This window comes from Heteronotia binoei, chromosome 1, assembly GCF_032191835.1.
Source record: "Heteronotia binoei isolate CCM8104 ecotype False Entrance Well chromosome 1, APGP_CSIRO_Hbin_v1, whole genome shotgun sequence".
NCBI classification, from domain to species: Eukaryota; Metazoa; Chordata; class Lepidosauria; order Squamata; family Gekkonidae; genus Heteronotia; species Heteronotia binoei.
In genome coordinates this window covers 157,353,233-157,376,906 of record NC_083223.1, presented here as the reverse complement: position 1 = coordinate 157,376,906, position 23,674 = coordinate 157,353,233, and the positions used below count along the sequence as shown (strand labels likewise).

Here is a 23,674-nt window from a genome sequence, read left to right as displayed (position 1 = left end):
CATTTTGGTTCAGGCCTTGGAGAAAATTACAGGTTCTTTTCCAGTTCACTAGCTATAGGCAAATACGATGAGGGGTCAGGAGGAAAAAAGGCTAGATTACTGGACTCTGGAAGAGCATGAACTACATACCTGGGATTTCAGGCAACTCCCTCTCCTAGATGGAACCAAGCCAAGTAGGCAGAAAGGCAAGAGAGGCAAGTGTGAAATACATCCTCAGGCTGTGTATGTGTGAGGAAGAGAGAAGCTAGGCAAAAGCATTTGGTCTTCTAGAATGGCTACTGTGTAAAGGAGAGAATGCTGCCTTCCTTATTTCAATAGGGCGCAGGGGTGGCCAACGGTAGCTCTCCAGATGTTTTTTGCCTACAACTCCCATCAGCCCCAGGCATTGGCCATGCTGGCTGGGGCTGATGGGAGTCGTAGGGGAAAAAATCTGGAGAGCTACCATTGGCCACCCCTGCAACAGGGAGTTCTCTTTCAAGGTCTGACCCTGTCTTAAACACACACACACCCGCTGTATGGAGAAACAAGCCTACAATCCCTGCCTCTGGCTCAGAGTGGTGATTCTCATCTTTCTGTGCTTCTCTCTTTCGCTTCCAATACCATTGATGAAGAATGACAGAATCACTGTACCTTTCATAGTTGTGAAGGGAAAATGTAAACAAAGTCAGCTCCCTCTCCCCCTGTGATAAGCTGTACCTGTCAGGATTCTTCAACACAAATATAAAAGGCATTGGAGTCCATTCACCTTTGCATTTGGTCACTGTAGCAGGAGAATGCATTATTATCCCACAGCAGGTGCTATTTGATCCATGAGCTCTTTCTCCAAGATTTTTAGAACATGACAAAGAAAGACTAACCTTTGCTGCTGATTCTATTTTGAACTCAATGAAGAAGGCCCTGAATGATATTGGAATGAGTCAGGCCTTTTCCAAGTAATTGGCAAGGCTTAGCTGAACCATGCTGTTACATATATGATCAGAGAGGATTAGCTATTCTCATTAAACAGCAAATGCTGCATTAGAGAGTCTGTTTTCTAAATGCCTGCATTTCTTAGCAGATGTTTTCCATAGCCATCATTCTCAACCAAACTGATGAGATATTGATGTGTTTTCTTTTAAGATCCAGGGTAAGAACTTTCAAAGGAATCAGAGGAAGTGTGAGAAACTCTTTGAAGCCTTCAATTTTAAGCACAAGCCAAGCCAACAATGTGCTTATGGCACAAATATTAACCCTGCCTTCTACCATTACACAAGTTCAATGTGCTTGTTAAATGTTGCATCATCACTGTAAGATTTCATGAGCATCTAAATACCACTTTGCATTTATGCAAATGACTATGCAAGGAGGAAGATGATGGGAAATCAGGCCAACTAAACAAGGATGGAGATTTCTCCATAAGCTTATTTTCTAGGTCTCATTGATGTACTAGTTCAGCATATTTGAGAGGTGCCGCAGCCTGCCTACAACCTCTTTGTATCTTGCATACCCAAGTGGAAGGAGCCTGTGTTATGCAGTAGCCAAAGTTTCAGATTTAAGTTCTGGAAGATTTATTTTCTAATCTCCATCTTGGATTAGTCATACACACTCAGCCTAACCTACTTCACTGGTTTGTTGTGAGGACAAAATGAAAAAGCAAGGTCATGCAGTAGTCAAAGTTTCAGATTTAAATTCTGGAAGATTTATTTTCTAATCTCCATCTTGGATCAGTCATACACACTCAGCCTAACCTACTTCACTGGTTTGTTGTGAGGACAAAATGAAAAAGCAAGGTCATGCAGTAGTCAAAGTTTCAGATTTAAATTCTGGAAGATTTATTTTCTAATCTCCATCTTGGATCAGTCATACACACTCAGCCTAACCTACTTCACTGGTTTGTTGTGAGGACAAAATGAAGGAGTGAAGAATGATGTAATCCACTGGGGAGAAAGGTGGGATATAAATGAAGTAAATAAGTAAGTAAGTAAATAAATAAATGACGGTATCCCAGTATTCAAAGTCCTAAAAGATGATGCTGTTAAAGTGATGCACACATTATATCAACAAATTTGGAAAACGCAACAGTGGCCACAGGATTGGAAAAGGTCAGTTTATATTCCAATCCCAAAGAAGGGTAATGCCAAGGAATGTTCAAACCATCGCACCATTGCACTCATTTCACATGCCAGCAAGGTCATGTTAAAAATCCTACAAGCTAGGCTTCAGCAGTATGTAGATCAGGAACTACCAGAAGTTCAAGCTGGGTTTTGGAGAGTTAGAGGAACTAGAGATTGAATTGCCAACATTCACTGGATTATGGAGAAAGCACGGCAGTATCAGAAAAACATCTATTTCTGTTTCATTGACTATGCTAAAGCCTTTGATTGTGTGGATCACAACAAACCGTGGCAAATCCTTAAAGAGATGGGAGTACCAGACCACCTCACATGTCTCCTGAGAAACCTGTATAAGGGTCAAGAAGCAATGGTCAGAATGGGATATGGAACAACTGATTGGTTTAGAATATGAAAAGGAGTTCGACAAGAATGTATATTGTCACCCTGCTTATTTAATTTATATACAGAGTACATTTATATGTGGAATGCTGGCCTGGATGAAGCACAAACTGGAATTAAGATTGCTGGGGAAAACATCAACAACCTCAGATATGCAGATGATGCCACTCTAATGGCAGAAAGTGAAGAGGACCTAAAGAACCTCTTGTTGAGGGTGAAAGAGGAGAGCACAAATGTAGGCTTGAAACTCAACGTCAAAAAGACTAAGATCATGGCATCCGGCTCCATCACACTGTGGCAAATAGAAGGGAAAAACATGGAAGTAGTGACAGACTTCACATTTCTGGGATCCAAGATCACTGCAGATGGTGACTGTAGCCATGAAATTAAAAGATGTTTGCTCCTTGGGAGGACATCTATGGCGAACCTGGGCAGTATAATAAAAAGTACTAGAGACATCACTCTGCCAACAAAAGTCCGTATAGACAAAGTGATGGTATTCCCAGTAGTAATGTATAGCTGTGAGAGCTGGACCATAAGGAAGGCCAAGTGCAGAAGAATAGATGCTTTTGAGCTGTGGTGCTGGAGAAGAATCTTGAGAGTCCCTTGGACTTCAAGAAGATCAAATCAGTCAGTCCTAAGGTTAATGAACCCAGACTGTTCCCTGGAAGGTCAGATGCTGAAGCTCAAATGAGAAGGAAGCACTCCCTGGAGAAGACCCTGATGCTGGGAAAGACGGAAGGCAAAAGAAGAAGGGGATGGCAAAAGATGAGATGGCTGGACAGCATTACTGATGTAACAAACACGAATTTGAGCAGACTTCGGAGGATGGTGGAAGACAGGAGGACCTGGCGTGACTTTGTCCATGGGTCACAAAGAGTTGGACTTGACTGAGCAACTGAACAACAACAACAAAATAAATGTGGAAAATATAAATGGGAGCTGCAGTCTCTTTGGATGAAATGATTATAGATAAATATTATATCTCCTTTTATCTGAAACTGAGAATTCATTAGGAATTATTCAGATAGACCACACTACTTTTATAAGCATATCTCTCAACTGAGAGCTGACAAAGGGTGAGGTCAGACGTTGAGAAAATCCCGCTACGGGCATGAGTGGAGTCTGGAAGCATGTCGGATTTTACGCGGTTGTCCAAACGTCAGCATCTGTAAATGGTGGTTAGCTCGTTCGAGTCCCGTGTTGAGACGACTGGGGTGCGAACTAATTTGATACTGCTTTAAATCCGGAACAAAATTCTTCTGACAGTTCCTGAGCGGAATTTTTCTGTTTGAACGCTCCATCGTTGGCGACTCTTCGGAAGCGCACCACCATTTCCCTCCCAAAGCCCCCTGCAAGTGATATCACTGCGCCAGTGAATGAGCGAGCGAATGTTGGCTCAATAAATCGTTTACCCACCCCTATGTCCGGAAACAAAACTCACTTTTGAAACTAGATGTGAACTGATTTGAATTCCTGGGTTTTTTTCTGCACGCGTAGTGCTCATGCTGGAAAAGTAGTGCCAACAGACTAGCTAAACTGTTAGTGATCCGACCCATTTAAAAGCGACGTGCATCCCCGCCCTTGAGAACAAAGTCATGGTGGGTGTGCGAGGTCTCTCATGGAGAAGGGAGGAGACGCTGGATCTGCTCGATAGTGCAGATAGCGGGCATTGCTGCGTCTGCGCTAATGCAGATTGACGTCTCATGAAATGAGGGCCGGTAGAGCACTCTGATCGACCAGCGACGGGACCCACATGGGATAGAACAGGAGCCTGGCTGTTGTCTGATCGGAAAATTGGTTGTGCGGATTATAATAGAGGCGCGTTACAGATGGATTTAATGGTGAGTGTGACCGCACCCAAAGTAGTACAGATCCTATTAATGAGGTCTGTCTAGAAAAATGTCCTGTTGGGTCATACCTTGCGTTAATTTTGATACAGAATGCCATTTGGCTTTTCTATCCCAGGGATCAAAATTCTTGGGCTTCCCCAGATCTCTTATATGAGTTAACACTATTGTGAAACTTGTACGAAGGGTAATATGGTAAGGCATTAGTTAGTATGACTGTGGTTTCTGAGGGAGCATTTCTGTCAATATTAGTGCAGTGTGAAGCCAAATGATACATTACAGGCAAACGTACAATAGTAGTTTCACAGGAACAGCTACTGCTAGAGGAGCAACTGAGGAGTGTAGAAGCAACTTAAGGAGAGGGAGCCTAACCCTTTCACTGCCTCTTTTTCCACATTGTCTTCCCATCAGCTTTTCCTACTGTGAAAGTTCAACTACCACGTCTTCATTTCTGGTAATCTCCATTGAAAGCAGTTTTTCCTGTTCAAAAGAGGTGGTTGAGCTGTCATTACTTGCATTGGTGTGTAATATAAGTTAGCCTTTAGTCCTAGTCTTTGGAAGGAAGTTGTACAATACCAGGCTGCTGGGTATGGATAACTTTTCCCATCTCCACCTTGGCCTCCCTTGTGGCTGTTGGTGCTGACCCCTCATCAGTGCTGCCCTGTGGCTGCTCCATGTGGCACTGGTTGTGGAGGAAGCCTTGCTGGTCAGGGTGGCCTGAAGTCTAGCTCCATTCATGGGCACCTTTCCAGGACTGTGTTTGCTTCCCAGAATGCTCCTGGATGTGGTTATCACAACTGCAGTTTTTTACTGTTGTTTTATTTATGCATGTGCTATACCAGTTTTGTTGAAACTGGAAACAGATAAGTGGCAATGGACTGCTATGCTGCTGAGCAATACTATCTGTAGAACCACTTACAGATTAACAGAAGAACTGAGATACCAATGATCCACTTGTGTTACCAAATCTTTCCATAGCACCAAATCTTTAGTTTTAAAATTGTTTATACATGTTCTTATCATTTAAAACTGTAATTTAAATTGTTTTTACTATGACTGTTAGCCACCCAGAGTCTGCTTGCACAGTGGGTGACATATAAATCCAAAGTAAATAAATAAATAAATTCTATAGCAATTACCAGGGCTGTTTTCCTGGGGGAACATGGTGGAATAGAGTTCCAGAACCTCTTAATGGAAACAAAATTCTCCAAAAAAAGTTTTAAAGTTAATGAGGGGCACTCGTGTGTTTCTCTTTCATTTTCCTCTTGAGAGTTCCAGCACCTCTTTTCCAGAAAAAAAGCACTGGCAAATACAATTTAAAAAAACCCTTCAAAAGCCTTCAGTTGTGGTGCAGTAAGAAAAGAAGGAGAATGGTGCCAGCAAAGGGCTGGTGCCAGCTGAATGGCACCAATGTGAAAGGAACCTTTGAGGGCAGGGAAATCATGTGTTCTTTCAAGAAAAGTTGAGGAAAGCAGAACTGGGAAAGGCTGTGTTGAAGACTAGGAAAACCTTGAGGCAAGATTATTACAGCACAAAGATATGTGGAAGCCCCCCTCCCCAAAACCAGCATTCCTGTTTGGAAGCCAAGGTACAGGAAAAACTTCTGTATAGAACAGCTCTGTATGCTTAAAATAAATGGACAGGTAGAAATGGAATAATGGAAATGTAAGACAGAAAAGGGCATTTGCCAGAGTGTTCTAAAGCAGTTAAAGAAGAGAACAGGATATCTGGAACTGATAGTAAAAAACGTTTGGCTAAAAGTCCTAAGATTATAGGTACCCTTAATTCGCCTATATAACATGTATTTTAATATTAGTTTTGTGAACATAGAAAAGAAATATGTGGAGGAAGGCTCTGAGTGGTATGATCCAACCTAATACACTTCTGAAAGATGGTTAGAGTTTTACTTCTACACACCTTTGCTTTTCACAGCTCAGGGAAAAAAAATTAAAACTGCAATTGAAAGACTTGCCAACACTACCACCTGCTGTTCCACAAGAAGAATAACAGTCTGTCGTGGATAATGCAGTGCAATTCCTAAACAGAATAATGACTCAATCCAGTAGCACCTTTAAGACTGTTACGTATGTGGACTCAAGGAACTGAGTGGGGTGTTCCTGCCTGGCTCATTGGAACCTGGCGGCCAGAACTTGGGGACTTGCTGCCCTACTCCAATCACAGGCCCCTTACTGGTTTGAATGCACCAATCAAACACTTGCGCGGGAACATAGGTGTGTATAGAGTTGGCCCAATGCTTCAGTCTTATGCTTAGCCTTACCAAAGTCCAAAAGAAGCCAGGCTATGTATAATGAGATCCAGGGCTTTCTCGGTGGCAGCACCAGAACTTTGGAACACCCTCCCAGAAGCTATAAGGGCCCTGCGGGACGTTTCTGCGTTCCGCAGGGCCTGTAAGACCGAATTGTTCAAACAGGCTTTTGCGGTTTGATTGGAAAAAGGCCGCCACCAGACATCCTACAGAATGCTGGTGATCTTGGTCGAGAAGTCAATACCGCCTATACTGGACTGAAATAGCGCTATAGAATGGTTTTAAAGTTAATATATGTAAATTATGGTTTTATATGTTTTATTGGATTGATTGTTTTTATAATGTTGTAAGCCGCCCTGAGTCCGCTTGCGGAGAGGGCGGGATATAAATGGGAAGTAATAAATAAAAATCAATAATCAATAAAGAGCTGATGTTTCACTACCATCTCACCTCATAGATCCATAGAACCCACTATATTATAAAGACTAACAACTTTCATTGTACCATAAGATTTGGAGAAACATAGCTCTCTTTATCAGATGAGCTGTATTTCTCAAAAGCTTGTGCTACAATAAAGTTGGTTAGTCTTAAAGGTGCTACTGGATTCTTACTGTTTTGCAACAAGAGCCTAATATGGCTAACTCCTCTGGATCCCTAAACAGAAGTTTATCTGAAGAAGAGTATCTGCACATGAAAGCTTACGCCCAGAATTAAACTTTGTTGGTCTTAAAGGTGCCACTGGACTCAAACTTTGTTATGTTGCTTTGGACCAACTTGGCTACCAACCTGAATCAATTCCTAAACAGAGTTATACCATTCTAAACTCACAGATTTAGAAGGGAGTAACTCTGACCAATTTCGCACTAGACCTTTAATCCTGGTTTAGCCCTGTCTCCAAACTGACATTCTACACTAGAATAATAGAATCAGATAAATCAACTCTATGATTCTGTGATTTTAGTGTAGAATGTCAGCATAGGGGCAGGATTAAAGGTCTAGGTTGAACTGTTAGTCAGAACTTTGTAACACATTTCTAAAAAGCCTCTCAAGAGAAAAAAATATTGCAACAAACATAATGGGACATTCACAGAGATGCTATTAATTGCTATAGGAGTCAGCTGCTTCTCCCTTCAAAAATTGACCTTTTAGTCATTTTTGAAAAGTTCTTATTCCTTTTCCATATGTCAAGGAAAGATCTATGCCAGGGGTGGCCAATGATAGCTCTTCAAATGTTTTTTGCCTACAACTCCCATCAGCCACAGCCACTGGCCATTCTGGCTGGGGCTGATGGGAGTTGTAGGCAAAAAACATCTGGAGAGTTACCATTGGCCAACCCTAATCTATGCTCATCAATAATAGTAAACTAATTCTAATCCCACATATATGTCTTTTAATAAGAGAATGTATTTATCCTGATTGACAACTACTAATTTAATTTTTTTCTTGTATTGTAGTGAATAACAGTAACAAGCAAGAATTTATATAGTAGTTTCAATGAACAAAGTGCTTCCAATAAATTGTCCTATAAGGCAAGCCATTATTAGTATCTCCATATTGCAGTCTCCCTTAGGTTTATTTTTGTTAGAATGTCTATATCCCACCTTATTGCCTATACTAGCACCCAAAATATTATATTTATACATATATTTATGCAAAATAATATTATACAAAATTAAAATCTTAACTGTCTGGTCATCAAGATGCAGCATTTTTTAACACAAATGAAGCAACGAGAAAATTACAGCTATAGTTGTTTAGTCCAGGTGTATTCTATATAACAGCTTGATAATGGCCTTCCCTGTTTGGGACCCCCACAGAATTCCAAGCCCTATCATTTGCTCCTTTCCCACATCTTTGTCATAGAGGCCTAAGGAACGAGGCCAAAACAGAATAAAGGAAGAGGGGGTGGAAGAAAGCTCTGCATTTCCACAAGGTGATGATAGCTGCTGTGGCTCCAGCTGAAGTTCAGAAATGGATCTTCCCCCATGGCAGCTCATCTCCCCATTTTCTGTTTAATTTTTTTTTTAATCCAGATTTTATAAGGTACAGAGAATTAATTAAAATTAAATTAAATTAAAATTTCTTAAATTAAAAAAACCCCAAACCATAGATGAAACATTTGCATTGATGGAATACACATACACATAGCAGTTTTATTTAGGATATTTAGTTCAGCCATAAGAGAAATTACTTCTGTAGCATACTGTTAGCAAGATTTAAGTCAGGGGTGTCAAACATGTGGCTCATGGGCCAAATTAGGCCCCCAGAAGGCTCCTATCAGGCCCGCAAGCAGCTGGCAGCTTCCTTCTCCCTCTCTCTTGCTTCCTTCTGCATCACAGCTTGCTTTGCATGTCTTAACTCAATTGCACAGGAGTTACAGAGCAAAACCTCTATTTTCTCCACTGGCTGAGGCTCCTCCCTTGGGAAGGAGGAAGAAGAAGATGATGATATTGGATTTATATCCCGCCCTCCACTCCGAAGAGTCTCAGAGCAGCTCACAATCTCCTTTACCTTCCTCCCCCACAACAGACACCCTGTGAGGTGGGTGGGGCTGGAGAGGGCTCTCACAGCAGCTGCCCTTTCAAGGACAACCTCTGTCAGAGCTATGGCTGACCCAAGGCCATGCTAGCAGGTGAAAGTGGAGGAGTGGGGAATCAAACCCGGTTCTCCCAGATAAGAGTCCGCACACTTAACCACTACACCAAACTGGCTCTCTCTGGAAAAAGGAAGGGCAGGAATTAAGTAAAATCACAGGAAACAGACATTTTAAAATTCATTTTATCCATAATCTCATTATAAAACAGCTCATAATTTTAAGACTAACAATACATTCAGTACGTTTCATTTCAACAGCAATCATTTAAAGTTACACATTTATTTTTAAGCCAAATTATTCCCATAATAATAATCAATTTTTTCTTCTGCCATATCATCTTGTCTTCTTGTCCACAATCATTATTAACCATCTACATTTTACATAAATTTAGAAAGACATCATCAAAATATATATATACACATAGTTAATAGTCAAACTATTAATAATTAAGAATAAACATGGAGTGATTGAAATTACATTATCATGTTCAGGTAGAATTTTATAATATTCATTTTACATTTTTTCCCTTTTTACTTATAATACTCAAAACAATTTGCCCATTTTTTTCAAACTCTTTAATCAACCTCCTATTTATATAATTAGTTAATATGGCCATAGTCACATATTCTGTCGTTCTGTCTTTCCATGCCTCTTTATCTGGACATTTCTCAACTTTTCACTTAGCTGCCCACACTATTCTGGCAGCTGTCAACATATATACGAACAGTTCTTGGAGTATTCGTTCCATCGTGTCTGGCAGAATTCCCAATAACATCGTCTGTGGCCTCATTTCAAAATTAACTTTTAATAATCTCTTCACGAATTTCTTTCCAAAATTTTCTTGCTTTTGTGCAAGTCCACCACATATGACAGAATGAAACTTTCACCTCTTTACATTTCCAGCAAGCCCCTAGGTAATTCTTGTCCATCTTCATAATGTCATAAGAACATAAGAACATAAGAGAAGCCATGTTGGATCAGGCCAACGGCCCATCAAGTCCAACACTCTGTGTCACACAGTGGCAAAAAATGTTATATACACACATACACTGTGGCTAATAGCCACTGATGGACCTCTGCTCCATATTTTTATCTAAACCCCTCTTGAAGGTGGCTATACTTGTGGCCGCCACCACCTCCTGTGGCAGTGAATTCCACATGTTAATCACCCTTTGGGTGAAGAAGTACTTCCTTTTATCCGTTTTAACCTGTCTGCTCAGCAATTTCATCGAATGCCCACGAGTTCTTGTATTGTGAGAAAGGGAGAAAAGTACTTCTTTCTCTACTTTCTCCATTCCATGCATTATCTTGTAAACCTCTATCATGTCACCCCGCAGTCGACGTTTCTCCAAGCTAAAGAGTCCCAAGCGTTTCAACCTTTCTTCATAGGGAAAGTGCTCCAGCCCTTTAATCATTCTAGTTGCCCTTCTCTGCACCTTCTCTAAAGCTATAATATCCTTTTTGAGGTGCGGCGACCAGAACTGCACACAGTACTCCAAATGTGACCGCACCATCGATTTATACAGGGGCATTATGATACTGGCTGATTTGTTTTCAATTCCCTTCCTAATAATTCCCAGCATGGCATTGGCCTTTTTTATTGCAAACGCACACTGTCTTGACACTTTCAGTGTCTTTAGGTGTTATATACCAACCAAAGAACATTTTATACCAATTCTCTCTTAAGCCTGACAAGCAGTAAATTTAATGCCTTTAGTCCACAAATTTTCCCATTGTTGAAACATTGTTTCTAGTCCTAGATTCTGAGACCAGTTCAGCGTACATGATGTAACTTGTTCTGTTTCTGTATCATATTGAAGTAAACGTTTGTAGATTCTTTCCAACAGATAATCCTTCTGCTTGGTTATTTTTTCCAAAATCTGTTAAGTCTCTCCAGGGCTTTTTCTGCTGGGAAAAGCCCAGCAGAAATTCATTTGCATATTATGCCACACCCCTGTGTCACCATTGTTTCACACAGGGCTTTTTTGTAGGAAAAGCCCAGCAGGAACCTTTTTTGCATATTAGGCCACACTGCATGACACCAAGCCAGCCAGAACTGCATTCCTGCTAAAAAAAAAGCCAGGTCTTTCATTCTTTCTCTATAAGCTTGCATAGTTTCTTTGAGTCTTGAAGTTAGTTGTATCAGCCATTTAATTTTTTTTATGTTTTGCCATGATGTTTTTCCCTTGTGAGTTCAGCATATCTTGATAAATTATAAAATTATAAAATAAGTAACTTTTCTTTCATGCTTGTTGCAAAAGGTGTTTATTGGGGACATAACCTTTCCATTTTCTATTACTGGGGCAGGATTTTCTCTCCAGATGCAGACACTCCAACCTGGATTTTTGGGGCTTGCTTTAAAAAAACTGAAGACCAGTGTGATGTTTAGTGTCAGGTTTTGAACAGGGACTCTTAGGTGTAAATCTCCACCTTGCAACCAAGCTCACCAAGAGATCTTGGACCAGTCACTCTCTCACACACAGTAAGCTACCACACAAGATTGTTGTGAGGATAAAATGGGAGGTGGAACCATGTATACTGCCCTAAGAACCTTGGAGGAACAGTGTTGGTGAAGTGCCATCAAGCTGCAGTCTGTGGCTGACTGATGGCAACCTCAGCCAGGGTCTTTCAAGCCAAGTTAGAAGCAGAAGTGGTTTGCCATTGCTTTCCTCTACAAGGATGTCAAACTCATTTGTGATGAGGGCCAGATCTGACATAAATGGGACTTCGTGGGGCCGAGCCATGCATGTCCTAAAATGTAATGCCAGATAGTAGAGATATAGACTTTGTAGAGGACACAGGCCAACACAATTAAATATATTATTTTTAACTTAACTTAAAATACAAACATGCTTAAAACTCTTGCAATATTTTGTTTAAAACAGAAAGGTGGAATAGTGGGGTTTTGCAATGCAATCTTAAAAATAAACCAGAAAAAAAAAATGCTCTCAGCCTGTGGGAAAACATGAAATGTCAAGGCATTGCAAGGTTCTCCCTCGCCCCAGGTCTACTCAGATTAGCAATGCTCTCCAGCGTAATATCCCCCTTTGGCTGTGGGTTCCCAAGTTAGAGTACTCACTAGGCACTAGTTCTCACTCCATTGAGAAGAGACAAAGCTGGCTCAAAGCATCAATGCTTAAGCAGAGTTCCTCTCCATTGAAACAAATAGACAAAGTTGCAAGGAAAATATGGAGTGGATTTTCAGTTCATGTCTGCTCTGTTCAGAAGTCTGAAAGAAAATCCATTCCACATTTTCTTTGCAGCTTTGCTTTCAGCTCTAGCCTCTACAAAGAGAAGGCAGGAGGAGCTGAAAACGTTGTTGCAGCTTCAGTTCATCACAGGGTAAGGACAGGAAGGGGGGGGAGAGAAGAGTGCCCTGCGGGCCTAATTGAAGCCCTGGGCGGGCCAGTTTGGCCCTTGGGCTGCACGTTTGACACCGCTGCTCTACAGAGTCTTCCTTGGTGGTCTCCCTTCCAAGTACCAAATCTGCTTAGCTTCTGAGATCTGATGAGATCAGACTACAGCATGCTGCCTTCCTTCCTCAAGTGCAGCACAAAGGTGAAATCAATTAAATAAATGTTGGGAGAGGGAGTCACACAGAAGACAGCCAGCACCACAGGATTCAGAGGAAGCCAAGGTTAATAGGAAAAAAAGATAAAAAGAACAAGCTCTACCAAAGATGTTTTTCTGCAATCATGTTCTGGGTTATAAAAATATAAAAGTGACCCTCAGAGTTGTGCAACCCTATTTTAGGCACTGTGTGGAGGATAACTTGATTTCTTTGGCTTTAGGAAGCAATCAAAACTTAAAACTGATCTTATGATTTGAAGCAGGGGTGGGGAACGTCCATCCTGAGGGCCATAAGTGGCTCTCGAAATCACTTGGACTGGCCCTCGGGGATTGCTGGGCTGAACTGAGCCACGTGGCAGCCTCCCTGAGGGTTGGCTGGCCAGCTGGGATTGCTGCGGGGCTTAGAAAAGTCACTGTCACAGTTCAGGTAAGTTTCCTCCTCATTTCTTTATTTTCCTTTCTTCCCCACTTTATTTATTTTCCTTTTTTCCCTCCCATTTTGTAAGCCAAAATGCTCTCAAAAGAGGTTGGGGAATTGACAGGTGGGCAACTTTGGCTCAAAAGGACCTAGAATCTATGTATACAGGATTCCACTTCCAGAAATTATTGCTAAATTTACTAATTAAGGACACTAATTAAGTAAAACAATTATGATTTTATTACAGAAAAATATAGAACACACACATATAAGATAATAGACTCATATAACATACATACAGACCTAATAAAAATAGAGAGAAACGCATAGAGGCAACATAAGGATGGCAAACAGGGTGATAATTACAGATCGTAGTCTTACGATAATTACAGATTGTAGAAGGACTATGGGGAAGGGGACCCTCAACTGGCCAAGAATCGGGGATGTATCTAAACAGCAGGAATGGGGTACTGCTAAATGCACACCTGTGGGGAGTTAGGACTGTGGTTATAGGGACTACCTTGAGCTCTTAGGGGGTAGGAGGTACAGGGACGGATGACAGGTGGTCAGCTGGTACATGACCTCAGAAAAAGGGGAGGCTCTGCAATGACCATAAGAGCTGGACTTGTGCAGTAGCCAATAGCCAGTTTATTGGGGACACCTGATTAGATGCCCATACCTGGCCAATGAGCAGACCTGGCCCTGGTTACCTGATTGGTCTTCCAGGTAACAATGGGCCAAAAGGGGGAGGCTCCAGAATGACCATTAAGGGAAAGAATGGTTGAAATTATTGGGGTGGAAGTGATTAAAAAGCTATCAGAACTTATCTTAAAGTGACAATAGATGGCCAAATCGCTACCTAAGGTGACACCCGATCGTATACAAAGAAACTTGGCTCTAGGTGAAGATGTTCTTCCTCTTCTTCATTTCCATACTGGCACCATCTTTTGTCTTGAGTTCCATTGGACAAAAGCTTAGGCAGTCTGGCAGGATCCACGGCTAAGATAAGCTTGATTGCCTTATGCATAGGTGACAGCTGTTGAGTACGTGAGCCTCCCGCTTCGCTGTAATGGAGTTTGGCACTGCAGGAAGATAGTTGCTGGTGATATTAGCCTACCAATATGGATTCTATGTTCAAGGCTGGAATCTGCTTGCCCAGATAGTTCCTGGCGGCGCAACTTCTTCCGCTGCAATGGCCAAGATGGTGCATGCATGGAGCAGCTGGAAACCCATCTGTCCTCCTGGTTAGCACTCTTCCAGAGATACCGAGTGCTGCTGCAACATTGTGGCTGTTAGTACTCACATAAGTCCCTTACATTCTGGTAGACAAAACCCACGTTCTCCTGGCAGATGTGTGTGAGTTGAATCTCCAGGTACCCTAGCAACCAAAGGGTGACTACGATGTTCTGAAATTAGGGGTCTTTTCTCCTAATTCCCCCCCTTCAAGACTTACGTCATCGAATGGAGACGAGGACTTGAATAACAACAAAAGTCCACAGCTGATCTTGACAGGCGAAGTTCCCGCTGAGAGCCAAGGATTAATCAGGGTGTACCTCCTGTCTACAAGGTTGGAGCCACTAAGCTAAAATACTCAAAAAATTAATTTGAAAATACAGTATCCAATGGGCCAAAGGCTACTACGAGGTGAAGGCAACTAACATTGGCAACATTGTTCAGCATACAGTATTTTTAACACAGGGTTGCAATTTTCATAATCATTGGTATAAAAGGGTGAACTCATAAAATCATTGCTGCTATTCAAGCGAGATAAATGACAATAATTGATTGGAAATGTACACAATTATATCAATAATTAATTGGAAAAGTACACAATTATATCAGAATTCATGGTTACATGTTGAATTTACACATTATTCCCCTATAAATATTCTAATACATTTGTTTCCTATTTACTATTTTAACCTTGAGTCTTCTATTCTTCTTCTCCCCCCTCGATAAGCTTCTTATACTGGGGTTCGATGAGGATCTTCTTTCATATGTCTATTGGGTAGGTATATTTTCTGATGGAGGGAGAGATAGAAAATGCCTGGCGGCAGTCATTATTGTTCCCACCCCCCTTGTATCGAGAATGCCCGGGCTTGAAGCTAAATTCTCCTCAGAGCATGCTCAATGCAGGATTTCCCGATGTTTCCCAAGTCAGATCAGGTTTCTCCGCCTCCCCCAGTTCTGGACTCACATAGCATAGCCAGACCCAATTATGAGGAGGCTTCAATCTACATATGCAAACAGGCAACCGCAAAGGCTTCTGGGGAAAATGTTTGCACCCTTATTGTGTTTGACATGTCCTTAAACAATACATACATCATCAAGTACAACAGGTTTCCCATTATCCAGACCCTAAGGTTCCATTTTTGCATTGACTGGAATGTGCACACTATGTTCTCAAGGCATGTCGGTTGGCATGCCCCGAGCACTAGTTGCTACAGATGGTCATGTTTCCTAGGAGAAAATGGCCACCCACCGGGCTGACACTCTGAACCAGGGAGTCTGCATCTGCATGGTGCTCCTCCCCTTGCAATGGGTTCAGAGAAGCCAGCCTTGTGTGCCTTCTCCTCTTTTTAATCTAGAGCCTTTGTGGCTCTGAGGGGCCTGGTGTCAGCCTGGTCCCTTTTTAGGGCCTGCTTGGAGTCCTTCCTCGCTGGAGGACTCCCCCTATACAAAGTTAAGAATCGAACAATCCAGGTTGGTGCACAATCAGCACAGCCTGTCACTCACTCTGAGGTCCATCCCTCAACAAGCTTTTCTTACTTGAAGGGGGAGGGGCCATCACAGTCTTGTGCTACACAATCCATTATACATGTCCAAATATCCCTCGGGTTTGGTCGGTCTTATTCGGCGCGTGGGCCAACTTATGCAGATGGACCCGATTACTTGTAATGAATGATGGTACAACATATTTATCAACAATATTTTAAAAACATAACCATAAAAATTGATGCCTCAGTTTTAATGAGCATTTGCACCCTGTTGAACCACTGCGCTTGGGTGCCTGTCATTTACCCCTGGGTACATTTGGACACCCAGACCTAACAATGGATCGGGTTGGATGGGCTGCTGGCACGTTGGACGGAATACGCATGTGAGGCTAGCTTCTCCGAACCCATTGGCAAGTGCAGGGGCCTGCCCCTTGTTTCTGCCATTGATGGTCTTGTGCTGGACTCCCTTGGGATCCTGATACAGGTTCAGACTCCCCGGTTCGGCTGATAGACTATCTCAAAGCTGGCCCTCTCAGGGCTGGCCCACTTTCCCTTGTAATGAATAGACTTGAAAATACATATACAATCCATGTCTAGTTGGAAATACCATTTTAGTGACATCTCCCACCTGGGAGATGGCAACTGTCAACTGGACACATCACATATTTTACCAAGTGCTGCCTCCCGCTGGCGGCTGAGGCGGCATACAAGGGATGGAGGAGGGAATGTAAGCAAAGGTTTGATTAGGAGGGACTATGTAAATTACCCTTTCCATTGAAACAGACCTTCCATGCCTTTGTGTGTGTGTTTTGGTCTCACCAGAAACACATAACATATTGATTTTTGCAAAACACAATTTACAATAATATTTTGGTGGTGGATTGGGAAAACTTACCGTAGTGCTCAGGCACTGTAATTTAGTTCAGTTTTAGTTTATTTATGATTTGTATCCTGCCCTTCCCACCAAGGTGGCTCAGGGCGACAAGCACTTCCCGTCGCGTAGCTAGAGCTCGGTCAAGACGGACCCAACCATTCTTCTCCCTCCGGGGACTCATGTGTCTGATCCAAACTCCAGATACTCTCATAAACTGGCATCTGAAGAGGATCTGTTCTGACACACCAAGACCCTGGAAGGGGAAAATTTTTAGCTGGAGCCACCGTGCTCCGGGGGACAAGTATCAGTGACTGTCCTCTTTTAATCCGTTGGTACGGCCCTACCTTCTCTGGTAAAAAGACATACTTAAAACACATATAACTACTAGCTGGGGAAAGAACTCTATTTCCCATCTTCCTTTACATCCGGATGGTGGGTTGGAGCATGTGCAGAGTGTGACAATGCAAATGTCCCAAGCCTGAGGTCATCTGGGAGTAATGATTAGGATAACCATTAGCCAAAACAAATGTGATTGGGGTGCAGAGACCAAGGAAGAGGATCTCAACTAGTTGAAAAGGGAAATAAAGGACTAGATTTGTGAGGAAGCAGTGGTCGTGTTGACCTAGCTATAGCCAAGGTTAGTTGGCGGGAAAAGGCTGTCCTGAAAGAGTTGCCGATCTCAGCTCCCTGGTTCGGCTTCATGCCCATCTGGTTCCCTTTTGCTCTGATGCGATCAAGGGCTGCATTTCCAGATGGCTCGGTGGGTCAGGACAGGTTCTGTTCAGGTGTCAACCTTGGACGCCATTGGGTAACTTCCCCCTGCTTCTGAGTCCGGTTGGTACTTAGGGCTCATAGAGCAAACCACACATCCAACAGCTTGTTGTGCATTGGCTACTTGACTACTAAGAGCATTCGGAGTTTGGCAAACCCCAACCTTCGACGCTCTCTGGTTCGGACCCCCACACAGATCTAGGGTTTTAAGCCCTTCCTCTATATGGTAAAAGAAAGAATAGGCATATAAAAAAAACTTTATCCCAAGGTCTTTTGGTTTAAGTGAAACAAAACAAAAATACAGAAAAAAAAGTTCTGGGGAGAGAATGCAGTGTCAAGGCTCAACAATTACTATTTTTTCCTGTGGTATGGGACAGTATTTCCACATGGTTTGGAACATCTCCACTTTCCTAATCTGTTTTCTCATCCAGCACCCAAGACCAGTTAGGGCTGCACAGAAAATTATTTGGAATACCAAGATTATGACAATGGGGTGTAATAACACGTTCAAAACTGCACTCGAAGTCGAGCTCCACCCTAAAATCGAGTCAAGGAACAAGTGTTTTCCTGTGTCTTTAATCTTTGTAAAAATATTGGAGATTTCTTTTCCATTGTGCTTTATTACCATGGAAGCTGTATCTCCAGCTCTCTTTATTTCTTGCAAGGTTTGTCTCAGGCGAGAATGGGTTAATAGAGATCGAATTGCTTCTAGATCCATCCCTAGAAAAATTGGCTTAACAGTTTTAAATAGGGTACGGGCTATTACAATCTCCTCTCTAGTCCAGATGGGGACCGTGAATTGGAGGTCGCATCCCAGAATAGAAGACAGATTGCAAAAGCATCTATTTACTCCTGGAAGCATGGGTTGAATTTGGAAGGTATTGATGATTACATAACCACAAAAAGTCCGCACACATGCACACCCCTTTCCTAAATAGACAAATGTGGAAGTGTTCTCATGCCTCAGGGTGTAGTGACATTCCTGTGGGGAGTCTCTCAGGAGAGTCACGCAGGGGTGGTGTGTTTTTAAAGTTTGCTCTTCACAAATGAAACCCAAATTGTCCTTGTGCACACATGCTTGCATACTCACTGCTTCCCATCCCCTTCTAGTAGATCTAGCCCATTTATCTGAGTCTAGAGAATATAGAACCTCATTTGGTCCTGTTTGCAATCCTAACGGAATAATGGGATGTACATAGAAAAACCTTTTTGCATGAGGCATTAGGAGAAATCTTAATTCCTGAGTCTCCACTAGGAAAGAAGTGTTTACCAGAGTCCACCATGGCTCTAATTCAAGGTCTGTGATTTTGGGTCTTATCAGCTGCTTAATCTCTAAAGGGAAATTTCTTTGTTTCCCTTAATTCCCCTTTCTTCCCCCACTTTCTTTCTTTCCATTTCTTTATTTCCCTCCCTCCTTCTCTCTCTCTCTCTCAGTGGAGCCTGGGTGGTGGGCATTGCGAAGGACTGCTGCTGGAGTATGTGGGTGCCTTTAAAGGTCTACTGGGAGCAACTGCAGTTTCCGCATGGAGGGAGGGAGGGGTGGCAGGGGTTGTGGGCGGGAGCCAGCTACCCCCAGTTCAATTTGCACTTGATTATCCCAGATGGGGTGGCCTAATATGCTAATGAGTGTGTGACCTAATATGCTAATATTAGGGAATGTGGTCTAATATGCTAATGAGTTCTTGCTGGGCTTTAAAAAAACACACAAAAAGAGCATTTGCCTAGGGCGGTGGGCCGGGGTGTGTGTGTGCCAGCCAAATTGGGCTCTCCTCACATGCCTTCAAATAAAAAACTAAGTATTTGCATTAATTTTGTCAGCCTAAATTGTTCTCCCTCGGTGGAGCACTGTTTTTTAAGTTGATACTTTTGTATGGCCCTCAAATGTTAATAAATATCCAAATGGCCCTAAGCAGAAAAAAGGTTTCCCACCCCTGATTTAAAGAATAGTTCCTTTTGTTTCAACTGCAAATGCAGCTTTATTTATTTTGGGATCATTTATCTCTAGTGAACCTCCAGATATAGAGACCTGCTAGACCCCTAGTTACTGTATTGCTACATTTGCTCAGAAGCACAAATACATCAGTTGTGGACCACACCTAACTATAAGTAAAAGATGACAGTCTATAATCCAGCAGTAGGTATTACAACTTCTTTATAGTCTCAGATACAGAGGTCATCATCAGCCTGTTATGCAGTATAGAACTGGACGAACCTACAGCTGTAATTCTATGCCTGCTTCATCTTTGCAAACTTCATTCACATCAAAACGGCTTGTACTATTACAGCATCTTGCTGACTAGGCAGTCTGTCATCATGCATAGTTTCAATAGTTCAGTTAATTTCATCTCGGTGGAAAAATATGCCCTCATTCAGATCTCTCTACAGTGTTGCTTTGAATCTTTCTTACAAACATTTGTGGTCAGCATCATTTTCTGTTCACCGATCCACTTTAGGGAGTGAACTCATTAGCGTATACAAATTTAAAAGTTTTCTTAGACCTGGAACTGGGAGTAGGAATCTACAGGATTCTAGATTCTTTCCCAAATGTGCTTGTAAGATCACTTAAGAATATGCTGTCCATAGCCCACTGACAAGTCCAGAATTGCCAATGGTTGCAATGCCATTGACTGCAGCAGTGTCTTTGCAACAGCACGGTTGTTCCCAACTTAATGGCTTAGTCTGTGGCACATTGATAGTGATAGTTGCTTCCTCTGCATTCCATATACATAAAATAAAATTCTTTTAATTATGTTCTGTAGTTTCCTCAGTTTTCAGACTGAAAATTCCATCAATGGCCAGCATTTTGGCAGCTTAACCAGGGCCGTCCCTAGACTAAATGATGTCTTTGGCACCCGTTGGCAGCCCATGACTTTGCTGCAAGGTTTATCTCTGTCATATCAGAAAACAAGGGATCTCTTATGGAAATTATTTGTAAGGTCGCTGTTGGCTATTTTAATGTCTTTCTTTCTTTCAGTTCCAGTAGCTTGTGAGAAAGACTGGTTTAGATATGTTTTAAATTAATCAAGAAATGGACAAGCTACAGATAAGCTAATAAAAAAAAGGCAATGTTGTCTGGGATGCTATTGACAGGGTGCCGATAGGCATTTTTTTTTTCTACTGCTGAAAGGCCAGTTTAGCAGGATAGCAGAAAGTCCAGCCTGTAACCAGAACATCTCAAAGGTCCAACAAGTCAACAGGGCCACCAACCCTTAAATTCAGCCCTGAGTTTAGTAGTTAGGGTTGCCAAGTCCAATTAAAAAATATCTGGAGACTTTGGGGGTGGAGCCAGGAGACATTACGGGTGGAGCCAAAATCAAGCTGTGACAAGCATCATTGAACTCCAAAAGGAGTTCTGGCCATCACATTTAAAGGGACGGAACACCTTTTCAATACCTTCCTTCCATAGGAAATAATGAAGGATAGGGGCACCTCCTTTGGGGCTCATAGAATTGGACCCCCCCCCCCCCCCCGTCCAATCTTTTTGAAACTTGGGGGATATTTTGGGGAGAGGCACTAGATGCTATACTGTAAATTTGGTGCATATACCCAAAAAAACAGCCTCCCCAGAGCCCCAGATACCTGCGGATCAATTCTCCATGATTTTCTATGGGAATAAATCTCCATAGGGAATAATAGAGTTCCCAGCAGACATTTCCCTCCCCTCCCCCCGCTTTCTGACGACCCTGAAGTAGGGGGGGGGGAGGTCTCCAAACCAGGGGAACCCCTGTCCCCACCTGGGGATTGGCAACCCTATTAGTAGTAGAAGAGATTGAGGCCCTTCCCATCAGCCAGCTACCTAGCCCTTCATCCGCGGCCTTGGAGGGGAGGGATGAATGAAAGGGCAGTAAGATCTCATCCTACTTCCCTCTATTTGTATTTGATTTTTTCTTTTGAAAAAGGAGAGAGAAACTAACACAGCAACGGAGCCCGAGAGAGTCCCATTCATTACACCTATTCCCCTTTTGCCTCTTCAAAGCGGCTGAAACAACGCACCGTCAGTCCTACAGCAGAGCTAGCGCCCCTGCTCCGTCAGCCGCTACCCTGAGCGCAAAGGCTGCTGGGGGAAAGCGCGAGGCAAGGGCTACGACTGCTGCCTGCCGGCCTGTTTGACGGTTGGGCACGCGCGCCTCGGCCATGGAGGTGGTGTTGGCGGACACGCTGCTCTCGCAGTGCCGGGACTCAGCCGCACTGCTCGAGGCGGTGTGCGGGCGCGGCCCAGACGAGGCGCTCTCGGTGGAGCGAGCGGAGACGCTGCGCTTTCTTCTCCAGAGGGTGGCGGGAGGCGGGTGGCGCGGGGAGGACGAAGCGAGGCGGCTGGCCTGGGAGGCGGCGCTGGGTCGCTGCTTCCCGATGCTGCTCGGAAGCGGCTCCGCGCCCACAGAGGAGCGTTTGCGCCTGGTGAGAGCTGCCTGCGGGGCGCTGCGCTGCTGCGCCTCGCTGTGCGGGCCTTCCCTGGCGGAGCGGCTGGCCCAGGAGGCGCTGGAGGCGCTAGCTGCCGGTCCGGCTGGGCAGCTGCAGACCGAGGCCGCCGTCGAGCTCCTGGCTGCAGTGGCGCCGTGGCTGGTGGAGCCGACGTTGCTGGAGCGAACTATAGGAGGCGCCCTGACGTTCTTGCAGCAGGAGGAGGACGAGGACAAAACTCTACTGGTAGCGGGGAGGCTGCTGCCTGCTCTGGGGCGAAACAGCGCCGCCCTGGGTCGCGTGTGGCAAGGTCTGGTGTTCCCACCCGAGAGTGCCCCGCAGCCGGTGAGCCGGACCTTGCTGGTGTTGAGCGCCCTCTCCGAAGCCGTGTTTCCTGCGGCCGCGCCGCAGCTTGGGAGTGGCGCTGATGGTGAGGGTCCCTGGCCGCTGGATGCCCGGCTCTCGAGCGACTTCTGGAAAGTGGTGCAGAGAGGGCTGACGGAGAGCGATGCCTTGTGCAGGAAGAGAGCCCGGTATTTGCTGAAGCGAGCACTGGATGTGTCGGAGAAGCTGCGTTCAGAGTGCAGGTGCTGCCCTGACCCTGGGAATGGTAGGTGCCTAGCCCGCAATGGTGGTTGGCACGCTCCTGTAGGCTGGAGACGCCAGCGTCCAGGTGGGACCTGGGGGTCTCCTGCAAATATTACAGCTTATCTCCAGACTTCATAGATCAGTCCCCTGGAGTAAGTGGATGCTTTGGAGGGCGGACTCCAGGGCATTGTACCTCACTTAGGTCCCTGGACTCTCCAGGCTCCATCTACAAATTTCCAGGGGTGGAGGTTCCCAACCTAGACTTGGCAACCCTAACCCCCAATCCCTTGCTGGTGAGGGGGGGGGGGGGAACCTGGCAACCTGATAATAATGATGGCTGCATGGAAGTGAAGTTTCCCTTTTAACACCCTCAGCTCTGTAGGCATTAGCTGTGGGGTGAAAAGCTGACTGAGGTCGACTTTCCTATGGCCTTTTGCCTTGTGCAGGATACCACAAACCACTCTTAACTATGGAATAATAGACCTGTGCTAAAAGTTTCAGTGTGTGGTACAGCAGAAGTTGCGCTGAAATGGGGGTGGCTAGAAGTCAAGACAATCAGACTTTTTCTTCATTACTTTTCTTTATCACTCAGAAGTGATTGACTGGGCTGCATCACAATGACAACATTGAGTTCTCATGGTTGGAGGCTGGGGTGCAGTAATGAGACCTGCTCCAGTGCCTTTAATAAATGGTATATCTACATACAAGAAGCATTTTCAGCAGCAGCTTGAATGAAGTCTTGAAGAATTAAGTCTCCCCGCCCCCCACAACCACACAACATATGGAAGCTAATCACATGTCTTGCTGGTTTCATGAATCTTAGTGCAATCAAGTCCCCTGGAATTTTGTTCGCCTAGTTTGCCTTCCTAAGTGTGGATACCTTAAGTTTGAGAATTTATTCCCTGAAAATCCCCAAACCACTTCTGCTTTCACCTCCTTACTTGTCCAATGCTTTTGCTGGTGGGATTATGATAAATTTTAGAGGTCTATGACAGTTTAGTAGATTTGACTCACCTTTCTTTGGAATTTATTCCATGGCTACTGGAACTGTTTGGCCATAGCAAATTTGGATAGAGTGCAGGTGGGAAGATCTTGGCTTGCTTTCATGCATGGATGTTCTACACTTAGAAG

General features: G+C 43.7%; 1 protein-coding gene across 3 annotated transcripts in view; it reads left to right on the top strand.

The window, feature by feature from the left end:
- Positions 1–21,613: 21,613 nt before the first annotated feature.
- The window catches only part of TARBP1 (TAR (HIV-1) RNA binding protein 1), a 58,977-nt gene continuing 56,916 nt past the window's right edge, over positions 21,614–23,674 (top strand). For 2 of the 3 annotated variants that reach the window (XM_060243019.1, XM_060243014.1), the window contains exon 1: positions 21,614–22,565. In XM_060243019.1, coding sequence (XP_060099002.1) covers positions 21,689–22,565 — 877 coding nt within the window. In that variant the 5' untranslated portion in view covers positions 21,614–21,688. The remainder of the gene's footprint in view (positions 22,566–23,674) is intronic. The other variant, XM_060243023.1, reaches the window with a different exon arrangement.